The sequence below is a fragment of the Oncorhynchus nerka genome, linkage group LG25, assembly GCF_034236695.1.
Source record: "Oncorhynchus nerka isolate Pitt River linkage group LG25, Oner_Uvic_2.0, whole genome shotgun sequence".
Classification (NCBI taxonomy): domain Eukaryota; kingdom Metazoa; phylum Chordata; class Actinopteri; order Salmoniformes; family Salmonidae; genus Oncorhynchus; species Oncorhynchus nerka.
In genome coordinates this window covers 39,648,059-39,671,222 of record NC_088420.1, presented here as the reverse complement: position 1 = coordinate 39,671,222, position 23,164 = coordinate 39,648,059, and the positions used below count along the sequence as shown (strand labels likewise).

The window sequence follows — 23,164 nt, the reverse complement described above, 5'->3', positions numbered from 1 at the left end:
GCTCCTTAGTCTTCCTCACATTGACGGAGAGGTTGTTGTCCTGGCAACACACTGCCAGTTCTCTGACCACCTCCCTATAGGCTGTCTCATCGTTGTCGGTGATCAGGCCTACCACTGTTGTGTCGTCTGCAAACTTAATGATGGTGTTGGAGTCGTGTTTGGCCACGCAGTCGTGGGTGAACAGGGAATACAGGAGGGGACTAAGTACACACCCCTGAGGGGCCCCAGTGCTAAGGGTCAGCGTGGCAGACGTGTTGTTGCCTACTCTTACCACCTGGGGGTGGCCCGTCAGGAAGTCCAGGAACCAGTTGCAGAGGGAGGTGTTTAGTCCCAGAGTCCTTAGCTTAGTGATGAGCTTCATGGGCACTATGGTAGTAGGGATGTAGTCAATGAACAGCATTCTCACATAGGTGTTCCTTTTGTCCACAAGGGCAGTGTGGAGTGCGATTGAGATTTGCGTCATCTGTGGATCTGTTGGGGCGGTATGCGAATTGGAGTAGGTCTAGGGTGTCCGGGAGGATGCTGTTGATGTGAGCCATGACCAGCCTTTCAAAGCACTTAATGGCTACTGACGTGAGTACCACAGGGCGGTAATCATTTAGGCAGGTTACCTTTGCTTCCTTGGGCACAGGGACTATGGTGGTCTGCTTGAAACGTGTAGGTATTACAGACTTGGTCAGGGAGAGGTTGAAAATGTCGGTGAAAACACTTGGTCAGCACATGCTTAGAGTACACATCCTGGTAATCCGTCTGGCCCAGCGGCTTTGTGAATGTTGACCTGTTTAAAGATTTTGTTTACTTTGGCTACTGAGAGCATTATCACACAGTCATCCAGAACAGCTGGTGCTCTCGTGCATGCTTCAGTGTTACTTGCCTCGAAGCGAGCATAAAAGGCATTTAGCTCGTCTAGTAGGCTTGCGTCACTTTCCCTTTGTAATCCATAATAGTTTACAAGCCCTGCCACATCCGACGAGCATCAGAGCCGGTGTAGTAGGATTCAAACTTAATCCTGTATTGACGCTTTGCTTGTTTGATGATTCATCTGAGAGCATAGCGGGAGTCCGGATTAGTCTCCTGCTTCTTGAAAGCGACAGCTCTAGCCTTTAGTTCGATGCAGATGTTGCCCGTAATCCATGGCTTCTGGTTGGGATATGTATTTACAGTCACTGTGGGGACGACGTCGTTGATACACTTATTGATGAAGCCGATGACTGAGGTGGTGTACTCCTCAATGCCAATGGATGAATCCCGGAACATATTCCAGGCTGTGCTAGCAAAACAGTCCCGTAGTGTAGCATCCGCGTCATCTGACCACTACCGTATTGAGTGAGTCACTAATACTTCCTGCTTTAGTTTTTGCTTGTAAGCAGTAATCAGGAAGATAGAATTATGGTCACATTTGCCAAATGGAGGGCGGGGGAGAGCTTTGTTTGCATCTCTGTGTGTGGAGTAAAGGTGGTCTAGGATTTTTTTTCTGTGTTTGCAAATTTGGTAAAAATTATTTAAGTTTGCCTGCATTAAAGTCTCCGGCAACTAGGAGCGCTTCTGGGTGAGCATTTTCTTTTTTGCTTATGGCTTTATAGAGTTGGTTGAGAGCGGTCTTAGTGCCAGCTTCATTCTGTGGTCGTAAATAGAATGCTACGAATAACATAGATGAGAACTCTCTTGGTAGATAGTGTGGTCTATTGATTATCATAAGGTACTCTACCTCAGGCGAACAATATCTCAAGACTTCTTTAATATTAGACATCGCGCCCCAGCTGTTATTGACAAATAGACACACAACCCCACCCATCGTCTTACCAGAGGTAGTATCTCTGTTCTGCCGGTGCATGGAAAATTCCGCTAGCTCTATATTGTCCGTATCGTTGTTCAGCCACGTCTCGGTGAAACATAAGATGTTACAGTTTTTGATGTCCCGTTGGTAGGATAATCTTAATTGTAGGTCATCAATTGTATTTTTCAATGATTGCACGTTAGCAAGTAGAACGGATGGCAGTGGGAGTTAACTCTCTCGCCTACGGATTCTCAGAAGGCTGCCTGATCCGTGGCCCCTTTTCCTGCGTCTTTTCTTCACGCCAACGGTGTAGATCTGTATTTGTTTTTTAAAAACTGCGTTGTTGGTTAGGGGCTCATAGATAAGCATTTCACCTGTTGTATTCGGCACATGTGACTAATACAATTTGATTTATACACGTGCCACGTTCAACCAGTTAGCAAGTCTTAAATGTCCAAGTTCCGACTAACACGTGAACGTGGCATATGTACAAGGTATGACAGCAATCCATGCTTTCATTTCGTTTTCCTGTCAGTAGCTGGCACTGTTTCCAAATGCTAAGCTTTTAGCATCTGTGGCACAAATCCCATTCAAGTCATGGGTCTGATATTAGCATTTTTCAGGCATCATTTTCAAAGCATAGATAGGTAGCGCAATATATGGTAGTTGTGTGGTAAGAAACGGAAGAAAAAAACACTGCTCACTCAAGACTGTCTAACTCTAACTTATAGCAGAGCACTTTTGACACACCCACTATTTTCCACACGCCCACTACATTATTTTCAACACACCTACTTGTCCATACTCCGGTCGCCATATTGGTAGGCAGCTACCCCCTTTTAAGTAACAGCCAACTTTCCAGGACATAGACATGTTTTGCTTTTCTGAAGACTGTCAATTTGACCAACCCGTGGCTTCAAAGCATCTCATTGGTGAAGACTCAGTGCATTGAAGCCAATTAACCTTTACGGGATCGGTATCCCTACACCGGGACGGTTGTTGCTAACGTACGGTAATGTGACTAGAATGACATTGTAAGTAACAGCCAACTTTCCAGGACATAGACATGTCTGGTATGGGCAGAAAGCTTACATTCTTGTTAATGTAACTGCAGTGTCCAATTTACAGTAGCTATTACAGTGAAAAAAATGCCATGTTTGAGGAGAGTGCACAACAACAAAACACTTAATTCTTTTAAATGTTTAAATTTCACCTTTATTTAACCAGGTAAACTAGTTGAGAACAAGTTCTCATTTACAACTGCGACCTGGCCAAGATAAAGCAAAGCAGTGCGACACAAAGAACAACACAGAGTTACACATGGTATAAACAAGCGTACAGTCAATAACACAATAGAAAAAAAGTCTATATACAGTGTGTGTGCAAATGGCGTGAGGAGGTAGGCAATAAATAGGCCATAGTAGAGATTACAATTTAGCAGATTAACACTGGAGTGATAAATGAGCAGATGATGATGTGCAAGTGAAGATACTGGTGTGCATAAGAGCAGAAAGGTAAATAAAAACAATATGGGGATGAGGTAGGTAGATTGGGTGGGCTATTTACAGATGGACTATGTACAGCTGCAGCGATCGGTTAGCTGCTCAGATAGCTGATGTTTAAAGTTAGTGAGGGAAATATAAGTCTCCAGCTTCAGCGATTTTTGCAATTAGATCCAGCCACTGGCAGCAGAGAACTGGAAGGAAAGGCGGCCAAAGGAGGTGTTGGATGACCAATGTGATATACCTGCAGGAGCGCGTGCTACGGGTGGATGTTGTTATCGTGACCAGTGAGCTGAGATAAGGCGGAGCTTTACCTAGTGTAACAGTATAGACTTTAAGTCCGTCCCATCGCCCCGACCTGGGCGCGAACCAGGGTCGCTCTGCACACAAACAACAGTTACCCTCGAAGCATCGTTACCCATCGCTCCACAAAAGCTGTGGCCCTTGCAGAGCAAGGGGAACCATTACTTCAAGGTCTCAGAGCAAGTGACGTCACCGACTGAAACGCCACTGGCACGCACCACCGCTAACTAGCTAGCCATTTCACATCGGCTACACTAGCATAGACTTATAGATGACCTGGAGCCAGTGGGTCTGGCGACGAATATGTAGCGAGGGCCAGACGACAAGAGCATACAGGTCGCAGTGGTGGGTGGTATAGGGGCTTTGGTAACAAAACGGATGGCACTGTGATAGACTGCATCCAGTTTGCTGAGTAGAGTATTTGGAAGCTATTTTGTAGATGACATCACCGAAGTCGAGGATCGGTAGGATAGTCAGTTTTTCTAGGGTAAGTTTGGCAGCGTGAGTGAAGGAGCGTGAGTGAAGGAGGCTTTGTTGTGAAATAGAAAGACGATTCTAGATTTGATTTTGGATTGGAGATGTTTAACATGAGTCTGGAAGGAGAGTTTACAGTCTAGCCAGACACCTAGGTATTTGTAGTTGTCCACATATTCTAAGTCAGAACCGTCCAGAGTAGTGATGCTAGTCAGGCGGGTGCGGGTTGCGAACGGTTGAAAAGCATGCATTTGGTTTTTACTAGCGTTTAAGAGCAGTTGGGGGCCACAGAAGGAGTGTGGAATGGCATTGAAGCTCGTTTGGAGGTTAGTTAACACAGTGTCCAAAGAAGGGCCAGATGTATACAGAATGGTGTCGTCTGCGTAGAGGTAGATCAGGTAATCACCCGCAGCAAGAGCGACATCATTGATATATAATATATATTATCACGGCATCTGGTTTGATACATTCACCTCTGAAGATAAATAGCGTACTTATTTTTAGTAATCTTGAGGGTCCCAGAGATAAAATGTAGCATAGTTTGATAAAAATCTATTTTTATATTCAAATGTAAGAACTGGGTTCTACAGTTTGAACCCCTGCTGTATCTTATCTGATTGTATTAGATTTATTTTACCTTTATTTAACTAGGCAAGTCAGTTAAGAACAAATACTTATTTACAATGACGGCCTAGGAACAGTGGGTTAACTGCGTTGTTCAGGGGCAGAACAACAGATTCTTAGCTTGTCAGCTCAGGGATTCAACGTTCTAACCACTAGGCTACCTGCCTCCCCAATTATACCTGAAAATGTACACTTATTTGTGTAAAACTAAGTGAAATACGACTCAGACTCATCCTCTGGCTTATAAACAGAAGTCCAAACTCTCGTGGTAAGGTGACTTTGGTGAGCTTTAACAGTCAATTTTAGATACTCCCCTCCTTTCGACACACCCACTCCCCCATACTCTGGATCGCCAACAACACATACTTGAAACTCATGAACAAGGAACTCCCGTGAAAGCAGCTGGGCAATTGTCATCTTCAACCTAGCTCGTAGCGTGTGTGCAAAATGAGTTAAATTCGTCATAATCTTTAGTTTGGCTAGATGATTTACTTTAAAGATCTGTATTTAGTATTTGAATATCTGTTCATGCGTTTCACTGAATTTCCAGCATGGGCGATGGCAGTGTCATACCCAAGTTCGGTAGTATGAAGGCTTTGCTTGGGATAGTCGCCGGGGCTGGAGCCTCCTACGGGATTTATAAACTTCTCAGTGTAACTAGCTTCAAGGAAAATAAAAAAAGTGCCTACAGCGAAAGTCATGGCCCCAAGAATAACTCACCCGGTGGTATAGTTCTGCAGCCAGGGAGCTTGTTAGCTAAGGTGTCCGGGTTGGATGTGGTTCGTGGAGGCGAAAGTCAGGCCGTGGATGTTGCATCAAGTAAGCACATTAGCTAGCGAGGTAACGTTGGCTAGCTAGCCAATAAACTAACCAGCCAACTGAGACTGTCATTTTGTCAAGTTTACGTTACCAAGTCTTTAGTTAGCTAAGCTAGCTAGTCGGTTTGTTTAAATCATTAATGATCGTGTAGAATAGATTATAGAACGTCTTATATATACTTAGCTAGGTAACTAGTAAATTCGTGCGGTGCCGTGGTTGAGCATAAATCATTATTCTTAACCTCGATTGGCATGTTTTGTCCGCTAGCTAGCTAACATGCAGCTTACATATGTGTTGAAAAGGTTGCTGCTAGTCAGCTAGGTGACTAGCTAGCATTGTTGACCGCATGATCTTGTTTTGCTGTTGACAAACATGCCAGCGAACTTGCCAGCTAGCTTGAGTAACTAGTGATTCATGGGAAGAGTACTGTATGTCCTGTTGTCTACAAGCATTTGGCCAGTTTAAGACATTGCTTCTCTTCCTCAGGTGACATCATCTCTAGATCACCTGGGAGCCTGGAGCCACAACACCTGAAGATGCTCCTGTCACTTCTTCAGGGCAGCCCCAACCCCTCTGACAGAGCCCAGATCCTCATCACTTTAGGAAATACTGCTGCCTTCACTGTAAACCAGGTGAGACAGGCTTCTCTAAAGCTTGTCTGTTGCCTCAATTCAAACTACTGTGAAAAGGTTTCAAATGATAATTTTCCAATTCACATGTTTGGCTTTCTAGCAGTGTCATTACTCTTTAGTGGCAGATCTGTATTTTCTTGTTATATTCAATTGGTGTAATATTTCTGAAATGTACCATATGTTAAGGGATTCAAATACCCATGTTTAATCATTGAGCCCTGTCTGAGTATTGCACATACAAGCCAATGTAATTTTCTACCCCCTCCCAGGATCTCATCCGTGAGTTTGGGGGCCTTCACGTCATAGCTGGCTTCCTGTCAGATCCTGTGCCAGAAGTCAGAGTGCAGACTCTAAATGCCTTGAATAACCTGAGCATGAACCTTAGGAATCAAGAGCAACTGAAGGTAAAACTCACCAGATTTCTTTGAGTCTTTTGCTTGATTCCAAAGTAAAACATCACCCCTCTAGGCACTTATAGTACATCTGAAAGGATGGATGCATATCAGCAATATGGGTGATTCCTTATGAAACTATAACAAAACAAGACCACCATTTTTGGGGATTTTCACAAAATCTAGGCCTAATCCATAGAAGGGTCCTTTGGAAGAAGGATTGTTTACATATTTTTTACATTTGTATCTTAACACATAATTGAGAAATAATTAATTGAAGATGGAACATTTGTGACATTTTGGCCTTACCCAGGCCTCCTTTAAGAGTCTAATGTTTCATCTGTAGGCATTTCAAAGCAAAAATTGGTGTCATATAAAGATTTACCGCTTGCTATGGAATATGAGTAGTATTTTAATTTCAATAAGTTTTCTTACATAAATTAATGAATATTGAAAAATATAAACAAGAATATTGAAAATAGTCACATTTTGATTTGACTACGGTTTCAATATATTGTTGAACAGTATATACTCTACACGGCCACATCAAAGTTCCACAGTGGTATCTATTCTACTTTTTAGAGTTATGATTGGTCTCCCTGTCAGGCTCTACAGTGTGACCATTTTACTCACATATTCACCTAAATGTCTTGCTGTGTGACCTGGCATTTTTATTTAGGCGCCACACCAGTGAGCCTAGAAAAAATGAAGGATTATAGCTTTAATATCTCAAATAGTTTTAATTGTATACCTACATTTTTCAACCTAGGTGTACACAGGCTCCGAGTAATAAAAAAAAGATCAGCGTAGACCCCTGATTTGCAGGATGTGCAAATCAGGAGGGCTATGATTTCCTACTACGCCAATTTCTCTACGTGAAATGGGACATAACTTTAAAACTATCCCACTCTGGAACTTTGATATACCTGTAGAGTATATTAGGTTCAACAATATATATATTTTTTAAATGGCCAATTCAAAAATGGTATATTTTCAATATTCATGTTTATATGTTTCATATTCATATGAGAAATACTACTCGTATTACAGAGCAAACGGTAAAGTTTCATATGACACTGTTTTGTCATTATGGAGTCTTGAAAGGGGGCCTGGTTAATGCCAAAATGTCACATGTTGGAACTTCAATTCATTCTTTCTCAATTATGCTTTAAGATACAAGTGTCAATGTATATGTAAACAATCCTTCTCCAAAATATCCTTCTATATATTACATTTCATGAAGAAAAAAAATCCTGGTCTGGTTTTGTTCTAGTTTCGTGTGGTAAATAAGGTAAATATTCACTGAGCCGACCAAATGGCTAGCAGTTAACATATTGCAGATTCTAATCAAATCATTTTGGTTCTTCAGGAAGTTAATTCATTTCAAATTGAGTATCTGAAGATAGTTAGAATTAAAGGTCCCGAAAAGTCATTCTGATTCCAGTGTAAAATAGCCTTTTGAGTGTCTAAAACATCACCCATAATATTTGTTTTGGATAGAAAAGCAAAAAAATTGAGATCACTCATGGCTAACTACCAAAAAGTTTTAAAAGACTGGCTGAGTTGGCTGGGCGCTTATATTCATGAGCTTGCCTTGACTGAAAGCTCTTTGAAATGCCGCTGTCAAGCAACTTCAAATAACATTCTATTTGTCACATGCACCGACTAGAACAGGTATTCACCTTACAGTGAAATGCCTACTTACAAGCCCTTAACCAACAATGCTTTAAGAAGTTAAGAGAAAAAGTGTTAAGTAAAAAAATAAAATAAATGGAACGTACTCAAACAGCCGCAGTAAAATAACAATAGCAAGGCTATATGCAGGGGGTACTGGTACAGAGTCAATGTGCGGAGGCACCGGTTAGTTTGAGGTAATTGAGGTAATATGTACATGTAGGTAGAGTTATTAAGGTGACTGTGCATAGATTTTATTTATTTTTTAAACAGAGTAGCACTAGTGTAAAAGGAGAGGTGGGGGGCATTTGATTAGCAGTTCAGGAGTCTTATGGCTTGGATGTATTTATTATGGATCCCCATCCTGGGGTCCAGCAAAATTAAGGCAGTTTATACCATTTTAAAATATTACAATACATTCACAGATTTCCCAACACACTGTGTGCCCGCAGGCTCCTACTTCACCACTACCATATCGTATGTTATCCTGTGTGTGTGTGTCTGTGCCAATGTTTGTTGCTTCAGTCCCCGCTCTGTTCCATAAGGTGTTTCAACTGTTTTTTTAAATTTTTTTTAATCTAATTTTACTGCTTGCGTCAGATACTTGATGTGTAATAGAGTTCCATGTAGTAATGGCTCTATGTAGTACTGTGTGCCTCCCATAGTCTGTTCTGGACTTGGGGACTGTGAAGAGACCTCTGGTGGCATGTCTTAAGGGGTATGCATGGGTGTCTGAGCTGTGTGCCAGTAGTTTAGACGGACAGCTCGGTGCATTCAACATGTCAATACCTCTCATAAATAAAAGTAGTGTTGAAGTCAATCTCTCCTCCACTTTCAGCCAGGAGAGATTGACATGCTATTAATATTAGCTCTCTGTGTACATCCAAGGGCCAGCCGTGCTGCCCTGTTCTGAGCCAATTGCAATTTTCCTACGTCCTTTTTTGGGGCACCAGACTACACGACTGAACAGTAGTCAAGGTGCGAAAAAACTAGGGCCTGGAGGACCTGCCTTGTTGATTGGGTTGTTAAGAAGGTAGAGCATCGCTTTATTATAGACAGACTTCTCCCCATCTTAGCTATTACTGCATCAATATGTTTTGACCATGACAGTTTATAATCTACTTCCTGCTTTAGTTTTTGCTTGTAAACAGGAATTAGGAAGATATAATTATGGCCAGATTTGCCAAATGTAGGGAAAGAGAGAGATTGCATGCGTCTCTTTGTGTGACGTGAAGGTGGTCTATAGCCCCCCCCCGGTTGCACATTTAAGATGCTGGTACAAATGAGGTTAAACGGATTTGAGTTTCCCTGCATTAGAGTCCCCGGCTACTAGGAGCGCTGGCCTCTGGATGAGCGGTTTCCTGTTTGCTTATAGCCGTATACAGCTCATTGAGTGCTGGTAAATGGACAGTTACAAAAAATACAGATAAACTCTTGGTAAATAGTAGAGGTCGACCGATTATGATTTTTCAACGCCGATAACCGATTATTATTTATTTATAATAATGGCAATTACAACAATACTGAATTAACACTTATTTTAACTTAATAGTTTTTTATTGATAAATTATATTAAGCCTCAAATAAATAATGACACATGTTCAATATGGTTTAAATAATGCAAAAACAAAGTGTTGGAGAAGAATGTAAGTGCAATATGTGCCATGTAAGAAAGCTAACGTTTAAGTTCCTTGCTCAGAACATATGAAAGTTGGTGGTTCCTTTTAACATGATACTTCAATATTCCAAGGTAAGATAATTTAGGTTGTAGTTAATATAGTATTTATAGGACTATTTCTCTCTATACCATTTGTATTTCATATACCTTCGACTATTGGATGTTCTTATAGGCCCTTTAGTATTGCCAGTGTAACAGTATAACTTCCGTCCCTCCCCTCGTCCCTACCTGGGCTTGAACCAGGAACACATCGACAACAGCCAGCCTCGAAGCAGCATTACACATCGCTCCACAAAAGCTGCACCCCGCTAACTAGCTAGCCATTTCACATCGGTTACACCAGCCTAATCTCGGGAGTTGATCGGCTTGAAGCCATAAACAGCACAATGAAGAGCTGCTGGCAAAATGCACGAAACTGCTGTTTGAATGAACGCTTACGAGCCTGCTGCTGCCTACCATCACTCAGTCAGACTGCTCTATTGAATCATACTTGGTTATAACATGATATCACACAGAAATACGAGCCTTAGGTCATTAATATGGTGGAATCCGGAAACTATCATTTCGAAAACAGAACGTTTATTATACGGAACCGTTCTGTATTTTATCTAACTGGTGGCATCCCTAAGTCTAAATATTCCTGTTACATTGTACAATCTTCAATGTTATGTCATAATTACGTAAAATTCTGGCAAATTAGTTACAATGAGCCAGGCTGCCCAAACTGTTGCATATACCCTGACTCTGCATGCAATGAACGCAAGAGAAGTGACACAATTTCACCTGGTTAGTAATTGCCTGCTAACCTGGATTTCTTTTAGCTAAATATGCAGGTTTAAAAATATATACTTCTGTGTATTGATTTTAAGAAAGGCATTGGTGTTTATGGTTAGGTACAGTCGCGCAACGATTGTGCTTTTTTCGCAAATGCGCTTTTGTTAAATCATCCTCCTGCGTTGCATCGATTATATGCAACTCCGGACACGCTAGATAAACTAGTAATATCATCAACCATGTGTAGTTAACTAGTGATTATGATTGATTGATGGTTTTTTATAAGATAAATGTAATGCTAGCTAGCAACTTACCTTGGCTTCTACTGCATTCGTGGAACAGGCAGGCTCCTCGTGGAGTGCAATGAGAGGCAGGTGGTTAGAGCGTTGGACTAGTTAACTGTAAGGTCGCAAGATTGAATCCCGGAGCTGACAAGGTAAAAATGTGTTGTTCTGCCACCTGAACAAGGCAGTTAACCCACCGTTCCTAGGCCGTCAATGAAAATAAGAATGTGTTCTTAACTGACTTGCCTAGTTAAATAAAGTCTGTGTCCAAAGATTCCGATTTCCGATTGTTATGGAAACTTGAAATCGGCCATTCCGATGAATCGGTCAAACTAGTGTGGTCTACAGCTTATGATGAGATACTCTGCCTCAGGCGAGCAAAACCTTGAGACTTCCTTAGATTTCGTGCACCAGCGGTTGTTTACAAATATACGTAGAACGCCACCCCTTGTCTTACCAGAGGCCATTGTTCTATCCTGCCGAAGAAGCTTACAACCCGCCAGCTGTATGTTATTCATGTCGTCGTTCAGCCGCGACTCGGGGAAAAATAAGATATTACAGTTAATGTCCCATTATTAGGATATACTTGATCGTAGTTAGTCTATTTTTATTATAGATTGATTGTACATTGGCTAATAGGACCGATGGTAAAGGTAGATTACCCTCACGGAGACAGATCCTTACAAGGCACCCAGACCTTTGTCCACATTACCTCTGTCTCTTTCTCCTGTAAATGACGGGGATTAGGGCTTTGTCGGGCGTCTGAAGTAAATCCTTCCCCTCCGTCTCGTTGAAGAATTATTATTCCTCCAGTACGGAGTGAGTAATAGCTGTCCTGTTATCTAGAAGCTCTTTTTGGTCATAAGACACGGTGGCAGAAACATTATGTACAAAATAACTTAGGTTGATGTCACCCTATGCCGCCTCTGGAATCAAAGTGTTTGACATGGGGGAGGGGACCAGTAACTTTATGATCACACTTTATCAATGTAGAAGCAACAGTCATTTTTCCTACTTTGGTCAGCATTCTCATGAAAAATGTGATTTTGACTGTTTGTGGCCTTTTAAGACCTTCCATCCTTAAGTGTTTGTATACTCAATACTCCATTCAATACCTAACCTTCTCTTCAAAGAGGAGAGGGTTTTTAACTATATCAATTTCCTCAGTTGAACAATCAACGTTTCTGTCCTCTGTCTGTCAGGTGTACGTGGCCCAGGTGCTGGAACTAATCGAGATGTCTCCGGTGAACTCTGACCTCCAGATGGCAGCCCTCCGGCTGCTGACCAACCTGTCTGTCACAGATGACCACCACCAGCTACTCAGGGGGTCCATCACCCTCCTCCTTTCTCTGCTCGTTGTTAGCAATCAAGTGTTACAGGTACAGTAGGAGCCATTTATGGACTGTTGTATAGCTTGTGTATATTGGAACTCAACCCAAATGTAATTCAGTGTAAATCCCAGTTATGATTGAATAATGTATTCCTACTTTTTCTTTACAGATCCAAGTTTTAAAAGTGCTTGTGAATTTATCCTCCAATCCTGATATGATGGATGACATAGTGCAAGCTCAGGTAAGACCGACATACAAATACATTTACAGACAAAACAGACACACATGGTCATCAACTCTGATAGGACCTCGTATTACAATGATTGTTAATTTAGCCTACATTTAAGCTTGAATGATCTAGTCACAAACCAGATCTGTTCTCTTTGAACTGTTGGCTCAGTTCAGCACCTGGGTCTTTGGGTGTGTACATATCATACCTAGTCTCATGAGCCAGACTCTGTCTTCCTTAATATTCCCCTGATGCGCCAGCCTCCATGGTCCTGCTGTGTCATTATTGTTTAGAGCTCTAAACTTGACATGAGCTGTATTGCTGCTCTCTGCGTTCTTCCCAGGCTCCAGCCGCTGTGGTGCTGCTGTTTGACGTGCGGACCAGCTCGGCGGTTCTCTTGCGGCTGCTGATGTTTGCAGGGAACTTGAAGGCCTGGAGGCCTTCTGCCCAGGTGGCGGAGGCCCTGAGGAGGAGACAGGATGGCCTGTACCGGGTACTGCTGGATGAGTCCTCCCAGCTCCAAAGCAAACTGATCCAGCTGCTCTCTCACCCCGACGGCGAGGTCCGAGCCCAGGTGGCCCGTGTCCTCTTGTAGACCCCCATACCGAACCTCAAATCCCGACACAACCTCTCTTACCTACATTATTAATTTAACCTCCAACTCCAACTTGATTTTTCTCAACCTTGACTCCTTTAACCTCCAGCTCCTCCAATCTTCCTTATCCCCAGTCCTCCTTAATCATGCCACCAAACATACATCCTACTTTCAAACCTCCACCCTCTTACCTTCACAACCAGACTTAATCAATCTGCCCAGGCCTGCCCGTGCCTTCAAACACCACCCTGCCCTTCACCCCTTCTGCCAATTTCCACCCAATCTGTGTCCTACTTCTCCACTCCAAACCTCAACCAAACCATCATAAACCTTCACTTCAGTAAAGTCCCCTACAGCCATTGGAAATCTATCCAATTATCTACCGATCAGTGATCATAAAGGAAGGAAGGAGGTGAGGTGGAGAGGAAGCCATTTAATAGTATTGAGACTCGGGCCACCTCTCCCTCCCCTCCCACTCCTCCTTCACTTAGGCTGTAATTTTAGGCTGTATTTAAAGAGGCAGTGCTCCACTTCCACTGTGTCTTTCTCTCTCCTGAGAACATGTTGTCCACTTTCTCCTGTTCTAGGCGAAGCCCCTTAACTGAAACCCACTGCCAAAACCTTTCAAGCAAGGAGAATGTGTCAGTAATATGCCCTCCAACACCTCACCCTACTAACTGCCCCTGCGTGGTGTGCTGTGCATATGTAATGGAGTTGGTTTGGTGAACCACACTTGCATGATGCGTAAACTTGCCTGAGAGCTGAAGACTTGCAATTGCTCCCTGACCTAATACCTAGGCTTTAACAGAGTTGGCTAACACGTCTTGTGGTGGAGACAATCTGGAGAGGCTGGCCAATCGTTACTGTACTTTGAAGTTACTTGATGCACACAATTTGAATGCCTTGTTGACACCAGTACAGGGATACACAGCTCCAGTCTTCAACTGTCAAGTCTTGCCCTCTTAAACTATCAATCAGTAAGTGATTTACACCTGGGAATCAAAGGTCAAGTTAGGTATATCTGAAATGTGTGCACTAGCAGCTTAACGCTTTCAAGCGGAAGGAGTACTCCCTGCAGACAGCTTAAATAAATTATAGGCTGAAACATTCCGTGACTTGAATTGTTTGTTTAAAGCACTGAGATAAGAAAGACGACAACCAGCTCGTCTCAGGCTTCCTATAAAATCATACAGCTGTTGAATGAGACTGAGCCAGGTCAGACCTGAGAGGACTGGAGTTATGGACCCCTGGTGCTGGTGTGTCACACACCGTAGACCGTTTACAGAGGAGCGAGGGAGACTACTGTCACTGATCTCTTGTTTGTATGACTCAATAAATGTCAATGGGGTTTTCCCTGATCCAACAACATTCACATCATCCAAATGGGATTTTTTTAGCATTGATCTCATAAGACATGAGCTGAGGCTGATTTGAAGTATAGGCTGCACTGTACTAGGTTTCTCCAACTCCCAGCACCTACTTCAGGTAACCGTGGCCAGATTGAAGACCATGACTGGTTCAGTGTTTCCCCCCCTCCCCCCTGTATAGTTGTTCCCTGTCTCAACAATTTAGGTGGCTTTGGGCGCCCCACCTGGAAAGTCATCTAGGGGGAAGACTGGATAAATATATATATTTTTTTTAGATAGGTGTGTCAGTGCTAGAATTTCTCTGGGACTGGAGTTAGACCTCTGGTCTGTACAAATGCCGCAAAATTCTGATGTCGAGAGACTCCGTGTCAAACCCAAAACTATCTCTTCTCCCTGGCTTTTGTGTTTTAGAGCAGAGATGGGAAGATGGTACTGATTAAAAATACACATCCAACGGTAGCATCCCCTTGTAAAGCTTATCTGCTACAGTTATTCAGGAAATATTTATTTTGGATTATTCAATTGTTTCTTGTTTCAACCCAGTTTTGGCCTTAATGTATAGATTTGTTTTGTTTGTTTTACATTTGTGAGTAAATATGTTTTATTTTAAAGGTGACTGCCTCCATCTCTATCTCTCCATGCCTCATTGTTTGAGCTTGTTATAAATGAAAAGTTGATGTTCCTTTATTTCCAGTAAAATACGATGTGCAATCTATGCCCTCTAGTGTTGAAGCTGGTAAGTGGTTCAAAGCCAGCAGTCTGGGTTTCTCTGACCAAGAGGGGGGGGGAGGTTTGTGAATGCTCCCCCCCGCATAGCAAAAGATTATTCATGTTTTCATTCTAATACAACTCTTTCCACAAACCAAAAGCAGTGAGATCACACATATTGATTGTATTGTCAAAGTCAGACCATGTAGGAGCATAACAGTTGATTTAAGCAGAAAGACATTTGTCAATCACAGTGAAGGCTCCTCAGAGGAGGAAGGAGGGGACCATCCTTCTCATTGAATTTCTTACAAATAGTGAAACATTAAATTGATCCTTTTTAGATAAAATGATACTAAATATATTCATGTCACCAAATAACTGCTTAAAACACTAATTGTCAATGAGGGTCTACAGTAGCCTCAACAGCACTCTGTATGGTAGCACCATTGTGTAAACGGAAGACAGTTAGTTTACGTCCTCTGGTCACATTGACTTCAATACAAAATCTAGTAGGCTCAATTATGACAACTTCCAGAGGACACCCTCCAACCTATCAGAGCTCTTGCAGCATGAACTTGTTGGATGCATTTGCAGTTTGTTCTGTCTGTTTCCGAGTAAGGATATCTTCCCCTGACTCGACAACTTGGGTAATGGGATGGCTGGTTGAGTGGTGCAGTGGTCTAAGGCACTGCATCTCAGTGCTAGAGGCGTCACCACAGACACCCTGGTTCGAATCCAGGCTGTATCACAACCGGACATCATTTGGAGTCCCATAGGGCGATGCACAAATGGCCCAGCGTTGTCCGGGTTTGGCCGGTGTAGGCCGTCACTGTAGATAAATATTTGTTCTTAACTGACTTGCCTAGTTAAAGGTTAAATTAAATCAACTCCTGAGGCACTCACATGGCCTTTAACGATATAAGGATGGCGAAGGATATGGCCAGTTTGTGATACTTTGCTGGACTGATGGATTTGGGCAGTTTGTTCATTATGGACATCAAAACTGCTGGAGTGAACTCTATTAGCTCCAAAAGAGGAGTCAACATAATTCATGTAATTTCCAAAGCCACAGGGTTTGTAAGGCACTTATTTTGCCCCTTGTTTAACAGGGACTTTGACATGTCTCTCTGAGACAATGTTTGGGACTGTTTTCCCTTTAGATGGGATGGTGGGTGGGCTGATTCTCTGAGTGCTCACATAGCTTCCACTGCTCTGAGGAACACCTCCAGTCTGAGTAGAGTCATAGCCACTGGATACAGGGTGCTGGACACTGGTTCAGCTGGTCACATATTTGGGCTTCTTGCTGATGGGGACTTTCAACTATTGCTTAGAGAAGGGAAGTCTTCTTTGACCCAAGGCCTGGTTACTAGTGGGCTTGGGAAATAAGATGGATTGACGAGAGAAGCCTCTAGGCCAGAAGAGCTGGATGCGGCAGGTCGGTACGCTGGAGACATATCCAGATTGTGTTTGTGGACATTGGGGATTGTGTCATTATTGCATCAAAACTGCTAGAAGAACCTTAATAGTTTCCAAAGCGACCTGAATGCATGAAGCTGGACACCGGGTCTGGAGGCCATGTCTTTGGGCTTCTGTATCGGACTGACTGGGACTTTGTGCTGCTGCTCAGAAACTGAATGCCAGAGGGCTGGTAGTTTGCGTGCTTGGGAAATAAGATGTATTGGCTATGGGGGCTGAACTTTGGGAAACTCACTTAGCCACCAGTTCTGTAAGGACCACATTGTACAGAGGAAGAGCTAGAGGGGGAAGGTATTTGTACATTCGCTTTCCTTGACCGCTGGACATTAGGAACTCTCCCCCGATTGCTCAGTTTGGCCGGGCGGCCAGCTCTAGGAAGAGTCTTGGTGGTTCCAAACATCTTCCATTTAAGAATGATGGAGGCCACTGTGTTCTTGGGGCCCTTCAATGCTGAGAAGTTTTTTGGTACCGTTCCCCAGATCTGTGCCTCGACACAATCCTGTCTCGGAGCTCTACGGACAATTCCTTCCACCTCATGGCTTGGTTTTTGCTCTGACATGCAATGTCAACTGTGGGACTTTATATAGACAGGTGTGTGTGTGCCTTTCCAAATCATGTCCAATCAATTGAACAGTGGTGGGGAATGTACCCAATTGTCATACTTGAGTAAAAGTAAAGATACCTTAACAGATAATGACTCAAGTGAAAGTCACCCAGTAAAATACTATTTGAGTAAAATTATTTGGGTTTAAATATACTTAAGTATCAAAAGTAAAAGTATAAATAATTTCAAATTCCTTACATTAAGCAAACCAGATGGCACTATTTTATTGTGTATATATACAGTTGAAGTCAGAAGTTTACATACATTTAAACTCTGTTTTTCACAATTCCTGACATTTAATCCTAGTAAAAATTCCCTGTCTTAGGTCAGTTAGTATCGCCACTTTATTTTAAGAATGTGAAATGTCAGAATAATAGTAGAGAGAATGGTTTATTTCATCTTTTATTTCTTTCATCACATTCCCGGTGGGTCAGAAGTTTACATACACTCAATCAGTACTTGGTAGCATTGCCTTTAAATTGTTTAACTTGGGTCAAACGTTTCAGGTAGCCTTCCACAAGCTTCCCACAATAAGTTGGGTGAATTTTGGTCCATTCCTCCTGATAGAACTGTTGCAACTGAGTCAGGTTTGTAGGCCTCCTTGCTCACACATGCTTTTTCAATTCGGCCCACAAATTTTCTATAGGTATGAGGTCAGGGCTTTGTGATGGCCACTCCAATACCTTGACTTTGTTGTCCTTAAGCCATTTTGCCACAACTTTGGAAGTTTGCTTGTGGTCATTGTCCATTTGGAAGACCCATTTGCAACCAAGCTTTAAATTCCTGACTGATGTCTTGAAATGTTGCTTCAATATATCTACATAATTGTCCTGCCTCATGATGCCATCTATTTTGTGAAGTGCACCAGTCCCTCCTGCAGCAAAGCACCCGCACAACATGATGCTGCCACCCCCGTGCTTCACGATTGGGATGGTGTTCTTTGGCTTGCAAGCCCCCCCCCCTTTTTTCCTCCAAACATAACGATAGTCATTATGGCCAAACAGTTATATTTTTGTTTCAGACCAGAGAACATTTCTCCAATAAGTACGATCTTTGTTCCCATGTGCAGTTGCAAACCGTAGTCTGACTTTTTTAATGGAGATTTTGGAGCAGTGGCTTCATCCTTGCTGAGCGGCCTATCAGGTTATGTCAATATTGGACTCGTTTTATGGTGGATATAGATACTTTTGTACCTGTTTCTTCCAGCATCGTCACAAGGTCCTTTGCTGCTGTTCTGGGATTGATTTGCACTTTTCGCACCAAAGTACATTCATCTCTAAGAGACAGAACGCATCTCCTTCCTGAGCGGTATGACGGCTGCGTGGTCCCATGGTGTTTATACTTGTGTACTATTGTTTGTTCAGATGAACGTGCTACTTTCAGGCGTTTGGAAATTGCTCCCAAGAATTAACCAGACTTGTGGAGGTCTACAATATTTTTTCTGAGGTCTTGGCTGATTTCTTTTGATTTTCCCATGTAGTCAAGCAAAGGGGCACTGAGTTTGAAGGTAGGCCTTGAAATACATCCACAGGTACACCTCCAATTAACTCAAATTATGTCAATTAGCCAATCAGAAGCTTCTAAAGCCATGACATAATTTTCTGGAATTTTCCAAGCTGTTTAAAGGCACAGTCAACTTAGTGTATTTAAACATCTGACCCACTGGAATTGTGATACAGTGAATTATAAGTGAAATTATCTGTCTATAAACAATTGTTGGAACAATTACTTGGGCAGTGCACAAAGTAGATGTCCTAACCGACTTGCCAAAACGATAGTTTGTTAACAAGAAATTTGTCGAGTGGTTGAAAAATGAGTTATAATGACTCCAACCTAAGTGTATGTAAACTTCCGACTTCAACTGTATATACGAATAGCCAAGGGCACACAGCCAAGGGTACACTATTTAGTGAGTCCGCCAGAATAGAGGTAGTAGGGATGACGAGGGACGTTCTCTTAAGTAAGTGTGTGAATTGGACCATTTTCCTGTTCTGCTAAACATTCAAAATGTAACGAGTACTTTTGGGTGTCAGGGAAAATGCATGGAGTAAAAAAGTACATTGTTTTCTTCAGGAATGAAGTGAAGTAAAAGTTGTCAAAAATATAAATAGTAAAGTACAGAACCCCAAAAAACTACTTAAGCAGTACTTTAAAGTAATTTTACTTAAGTACTTTACACCAGTGCAATTGAATTTACTACAGTTGGACTTCAAGTGGTAGAAAAACCTCAAGGATGATCAATGGAAACAGGATGCACCTGAGCTCAATTTCGTGTCTCATAGCAAAGGGTCTGAATACTTATGTGTAAATAAGGTATTTCTGTTTATTTAGAATACATTTGCGAAAAAAGAAAAAAAAAACGTTTCTCTTTGTCATTATGGGGTAGTGTGTGTAGATTGAGGGAATAAAAAATAAAAAAACATTTTAGAATTAGGCTGTGATGTAACAAAATATGGAAAAAGTTCAGGGGTCTGAATATTTTCCGAATGCACTGTAACTGCGGCTTGGAACGCTGCTCGTCCAATCAGCATCCAGGACCCAAACAAGTTGTATAATAGACCAATACAAATTAGAGTTCCAAACCTCTCTGCCAATAACAGCTAGTTTTCTGTTATTTCCTTCCCTACTCAGACCACTTCCAGACAGTCCTAGCAAAGTTCTTACTTGAGAAACACTCTTTGCTACTAAGATATTTGTGTTTTTAATTCAAATGATTTAAAAAAAAAAATACCATCACAGTAAGGTATTTAATTGTTACAGAGAAATGATTTGATGTAAAGATAATAACAGCTGCATTGGACCTTTTAACCCTCATACTACCAACATATTTTACATGTATTACTAATGGGTCATTTTGACACCAATAAAAAACCATTGGAAAAAGCAACAGTCATAGCAAACTATCAACCTAATTCTTATCAAAACATCATTAGATATGTAAATAATGTTATCTGAAATTTAAAAAAATACAAACCCAAAAAGACTACTTTAACAAAATGACAGTTAATTTGCATATTCTGGCAAACGAAAATATATATTTTTCCCTTAATGTGCATCTTTTTTTCAAAGTGCAATCCACATTTAGCTCTAAAGTTGATTTTAACATAATTTGATTGTAGTATCATTTAGTTTTCATAATTTTGAAGTAAATATAAATGTTGTCATATTTATGTGGTAAAAGTGCCACTTATTAAAGGGGTGGAACATCAAATGGGAAATATACTTTTATTGACAAAAAGTGATTTAATCCATTTATCCTTAGAGACAATGACCAAAAATATGGCTTGGTTTTCTTTATTTACTTACCCCACAGCCAGCATTAGCACCGCTGCTAGTGAAACAATGGGAGTAGTAGGGCCCATGGTTCTAAAAGCAAGCTCAAATCCTCAATGTCACTTCAAACCAAATGTCATGGTAACCCAAATACCATATCAAGTTGCACATATAGAATATTTGAGGATATTATAGGAATTCTGGTATTTGTATATTTCCTGTAGAGTAACTGTTCAAGATCCCCACCCCCTCATTGGTTGTAACACACCTCCATTAAACCTTGTTATGAACAAGCACCACCACCTGAAGGAGGGGGATAGTAAATACACCACCCTGCAGCTAATCACGCTCTTGCCTCGGGGGGAGGAGGATAGTATGAATAACTGCATGAGGGCAGCTACTGAGGCTATACCTAAGAGTTCAGGGAGGAGGAGGAAAGCTGTCCCATGGTGGATGGAGGAGTGCGGGGCAATGGTGAGGAGTAGGAACAGGGAATTTAGAGTACTGATTCAGTATAAGCAGGCCCAGGCCATGGTGAGGAGTACTGTCCATCAGGCAAAGTGGTCATGTTTCTGTCGGTCCTGTTACCATTGGAAGGGTGACACCTGTGGGGAAAAGTGTGGAATATCATTTAAGAGGATGAATGGCATTAGAAGAGAGTGGGATTATCCAGTGTTGACGACTGGGGATGGTATGGCAGTAACAGATGAGAAGGCAGAGATGATGGCCAAAGCGTCTGTCCAAGTGCATAGCTCGGCAAATTTGTCAGAGGGGGCAGAGAGAACAAGATGAGCACCCTGGAGCGCTGGACAGGAGGGAGGATTAAATGATGCATTGTCATACAGGGGCAAGGGCTACAAATATGTAGTGGGTTGTTTCAGACCTCCCCAGTGTCTGCACTACAGGTGGACATGGGGGGATATGCAATTGGAGATTAGGAGACAGCAGCTGGCAATTCATTATTGGGTCAACCTACAGGGACATTGGGTGTCTCATCCTGTGAAAGGGATTTTACAGGCATGCTGGGAACATGAGTGAGGACAGAACACGCGCTTTGGGTGTATGGGTAATAACCAGGCGAGAGAGATGGGACTGTATGGAAGGGAGGTTAGTCCAACGGCAGCTATTCCTGTAAACCCACCATGGCTCCTCCTTCCTCCAGTAGTTGATCTAGAAGTGTTGGAGAGACTACAGAAAGACAGGGAGGGTGATGATTCATCTGATTGGTTTAATAGACATCTGGATACTGTATATCAGATGGTTCAAAAGATCCAAGGACAGGATGTACTGGGTCAGCACAGTAATGTGGGGTGACAGTCAGGAAACGTATTACAGATCATCTGGCTGTATATACGGCGGAGCTGATGGTCATACTGTTGGCCTTGCAGTGGGTGGAGGAAGTCAAGACAGACAGAGTAGTTATTTGTCTCTGATTCATGTACAGTGTTGATGAGTCTGCAGTCCTTTAGCTCACCTAGCAGACAAGACCTACTTTATGATGGTCTACAAACCTATGGCGGGATTAGACACATAGGTATACAGAAGATTTACTTGGGTCCCAGCCCCCATGTGGGGGTGAAGGGGAACGAGGCAGTTGATGTACTTGCTAAACAAGCACTTAGTACTGGGGATGTTGATTTTGTTTCAATGACCAAGGCAGACGCAAAAAGCCTGATATGGAGAGTAATTGTGCAGAGATGGCAGCAGTGGAATAGAGATACTAAGGGCAGGCATTTATTTGAAGTACAGAGGAATGTTGGGGAGGACGACAGGAAGGGACAAGAGGGGAGGCTATTTTTTACAAGATTAAGGGTGGGACATAGTCGGTTGAATAAGACTTTACATGTGATGGGAAAGCATCCAGCAGGAAGGTGGGATTATTGCCAAGAAATGGAGACAGTGGAGCATGTATTGATACAGTGTGGGCAGTATGAGAGAGAAAGAGAGGCTGAGATCTAGTATGAGGGAGGATGTTGAGTGGAACGTCGTTAGATACAGTCTCAAATATTTAATATTTTTTAAGAGAAACAGGGCTGGCAAGTAGGATTTAATTTCTCCCTGTCTCTGGCCCACACTCCAGTACAGTAGGTGGCGGTAATGCACAGTTGGATGCCAACTGCCGATAAACCCCACCGAATAAGTAATCACTATCTTTCATTCAGACGGAACCTCAGAGCTGTTACTGACATTACACACAGGAGGTTGGTGGCATCTTAATTGGGAAGGACGGGCTTGTGGTTATGGCTGGTGCGCAATTGGAGGATGGTATCAAATACATCAAACACATTGTTTGATGCTATTCCATTCACTCTCCGTTCCAGCCATTATTATGAGCCGTCTTCCCCTCCGCAGCATCCACTTCATTACCGTCATCTGTTCCACTGTCTGAAGCCTACAAAGATCAAATGTATTCAATATGGTATACCCTTTCCCTCTTGTTCTTACAGACACTCCATTCCGGCAAATCCCATCCACCCACCTACAGACATTTTTGTCAAAATGTCGAAAACTTAATTCCACTGAGATTATGGGCTACTGTGTGTGTAGGCCAGTGACCAAAACATGTTATCTATTTTAAATTCTGGCTAACACAACAAAATGTGGAAAATATCAAGTGGTGTGAATACTTCTAAAGGCACTGTAAAAAT

At 42.2% G+C, this 23,164-nt stretch overlaps 1 protein-coding gene across 1 annotated transcript; it reads left to right on the top strand.

The window, feature by feature from the left end:
* The first annotated feature begins 5,020 nt into the window (after window positions 1-5,020).
* Window positions 5,021-15,066, top strand: armc10 (armadillo repeat containing 10). The gene is made up of 6 exons (XM_029634448.2): window positions 5,021-5,499; window positions 5,986-6,131; window positions 6,401-6,535; window positions 12,136-12,312; window positions 12,434-12,505; window positions 12,837-15,066. The coding sequence occupies exons 1-6, from the start codon at window positions 5,232-5,234 to the stop codon at window positions 13,086-13,088; spliced, it is 1,050 nt and encodes a 349-aa protein (XP_029490308.2). The 5' UTR covers window positions 5,021-5,231; the 3' UTR covers window positions 13,089-15,066.
* Window positions 15,067-23,164: the final 8,098 nt, after the last annotated feature.

Bases quoted from the DNA above. Each gene is read 5' to 3' on its own strand.
- armc10 (XM_029634448.2), top strand. From the start codon at position 5,232: ATGGGCGATGGCAGTGTCATACCCAAGTTCGGTAGTATGAAGGCTTTG. The intron at 6,536-12,135 runs GTAAAACTCACC...TCTGTCTGTCAG, and splicing joins GGAATCAAGAGCAACTGAAG to GTGTACGTGGCCCAGGTGCT. The intron at 12,506-12,836 runs GTAAGACCGACA...CGTTCTTCCCAG, and splicing joins ATGACATAGTGCAAGCTCAG to GCTCCAGCCGCTGTGGTGCT.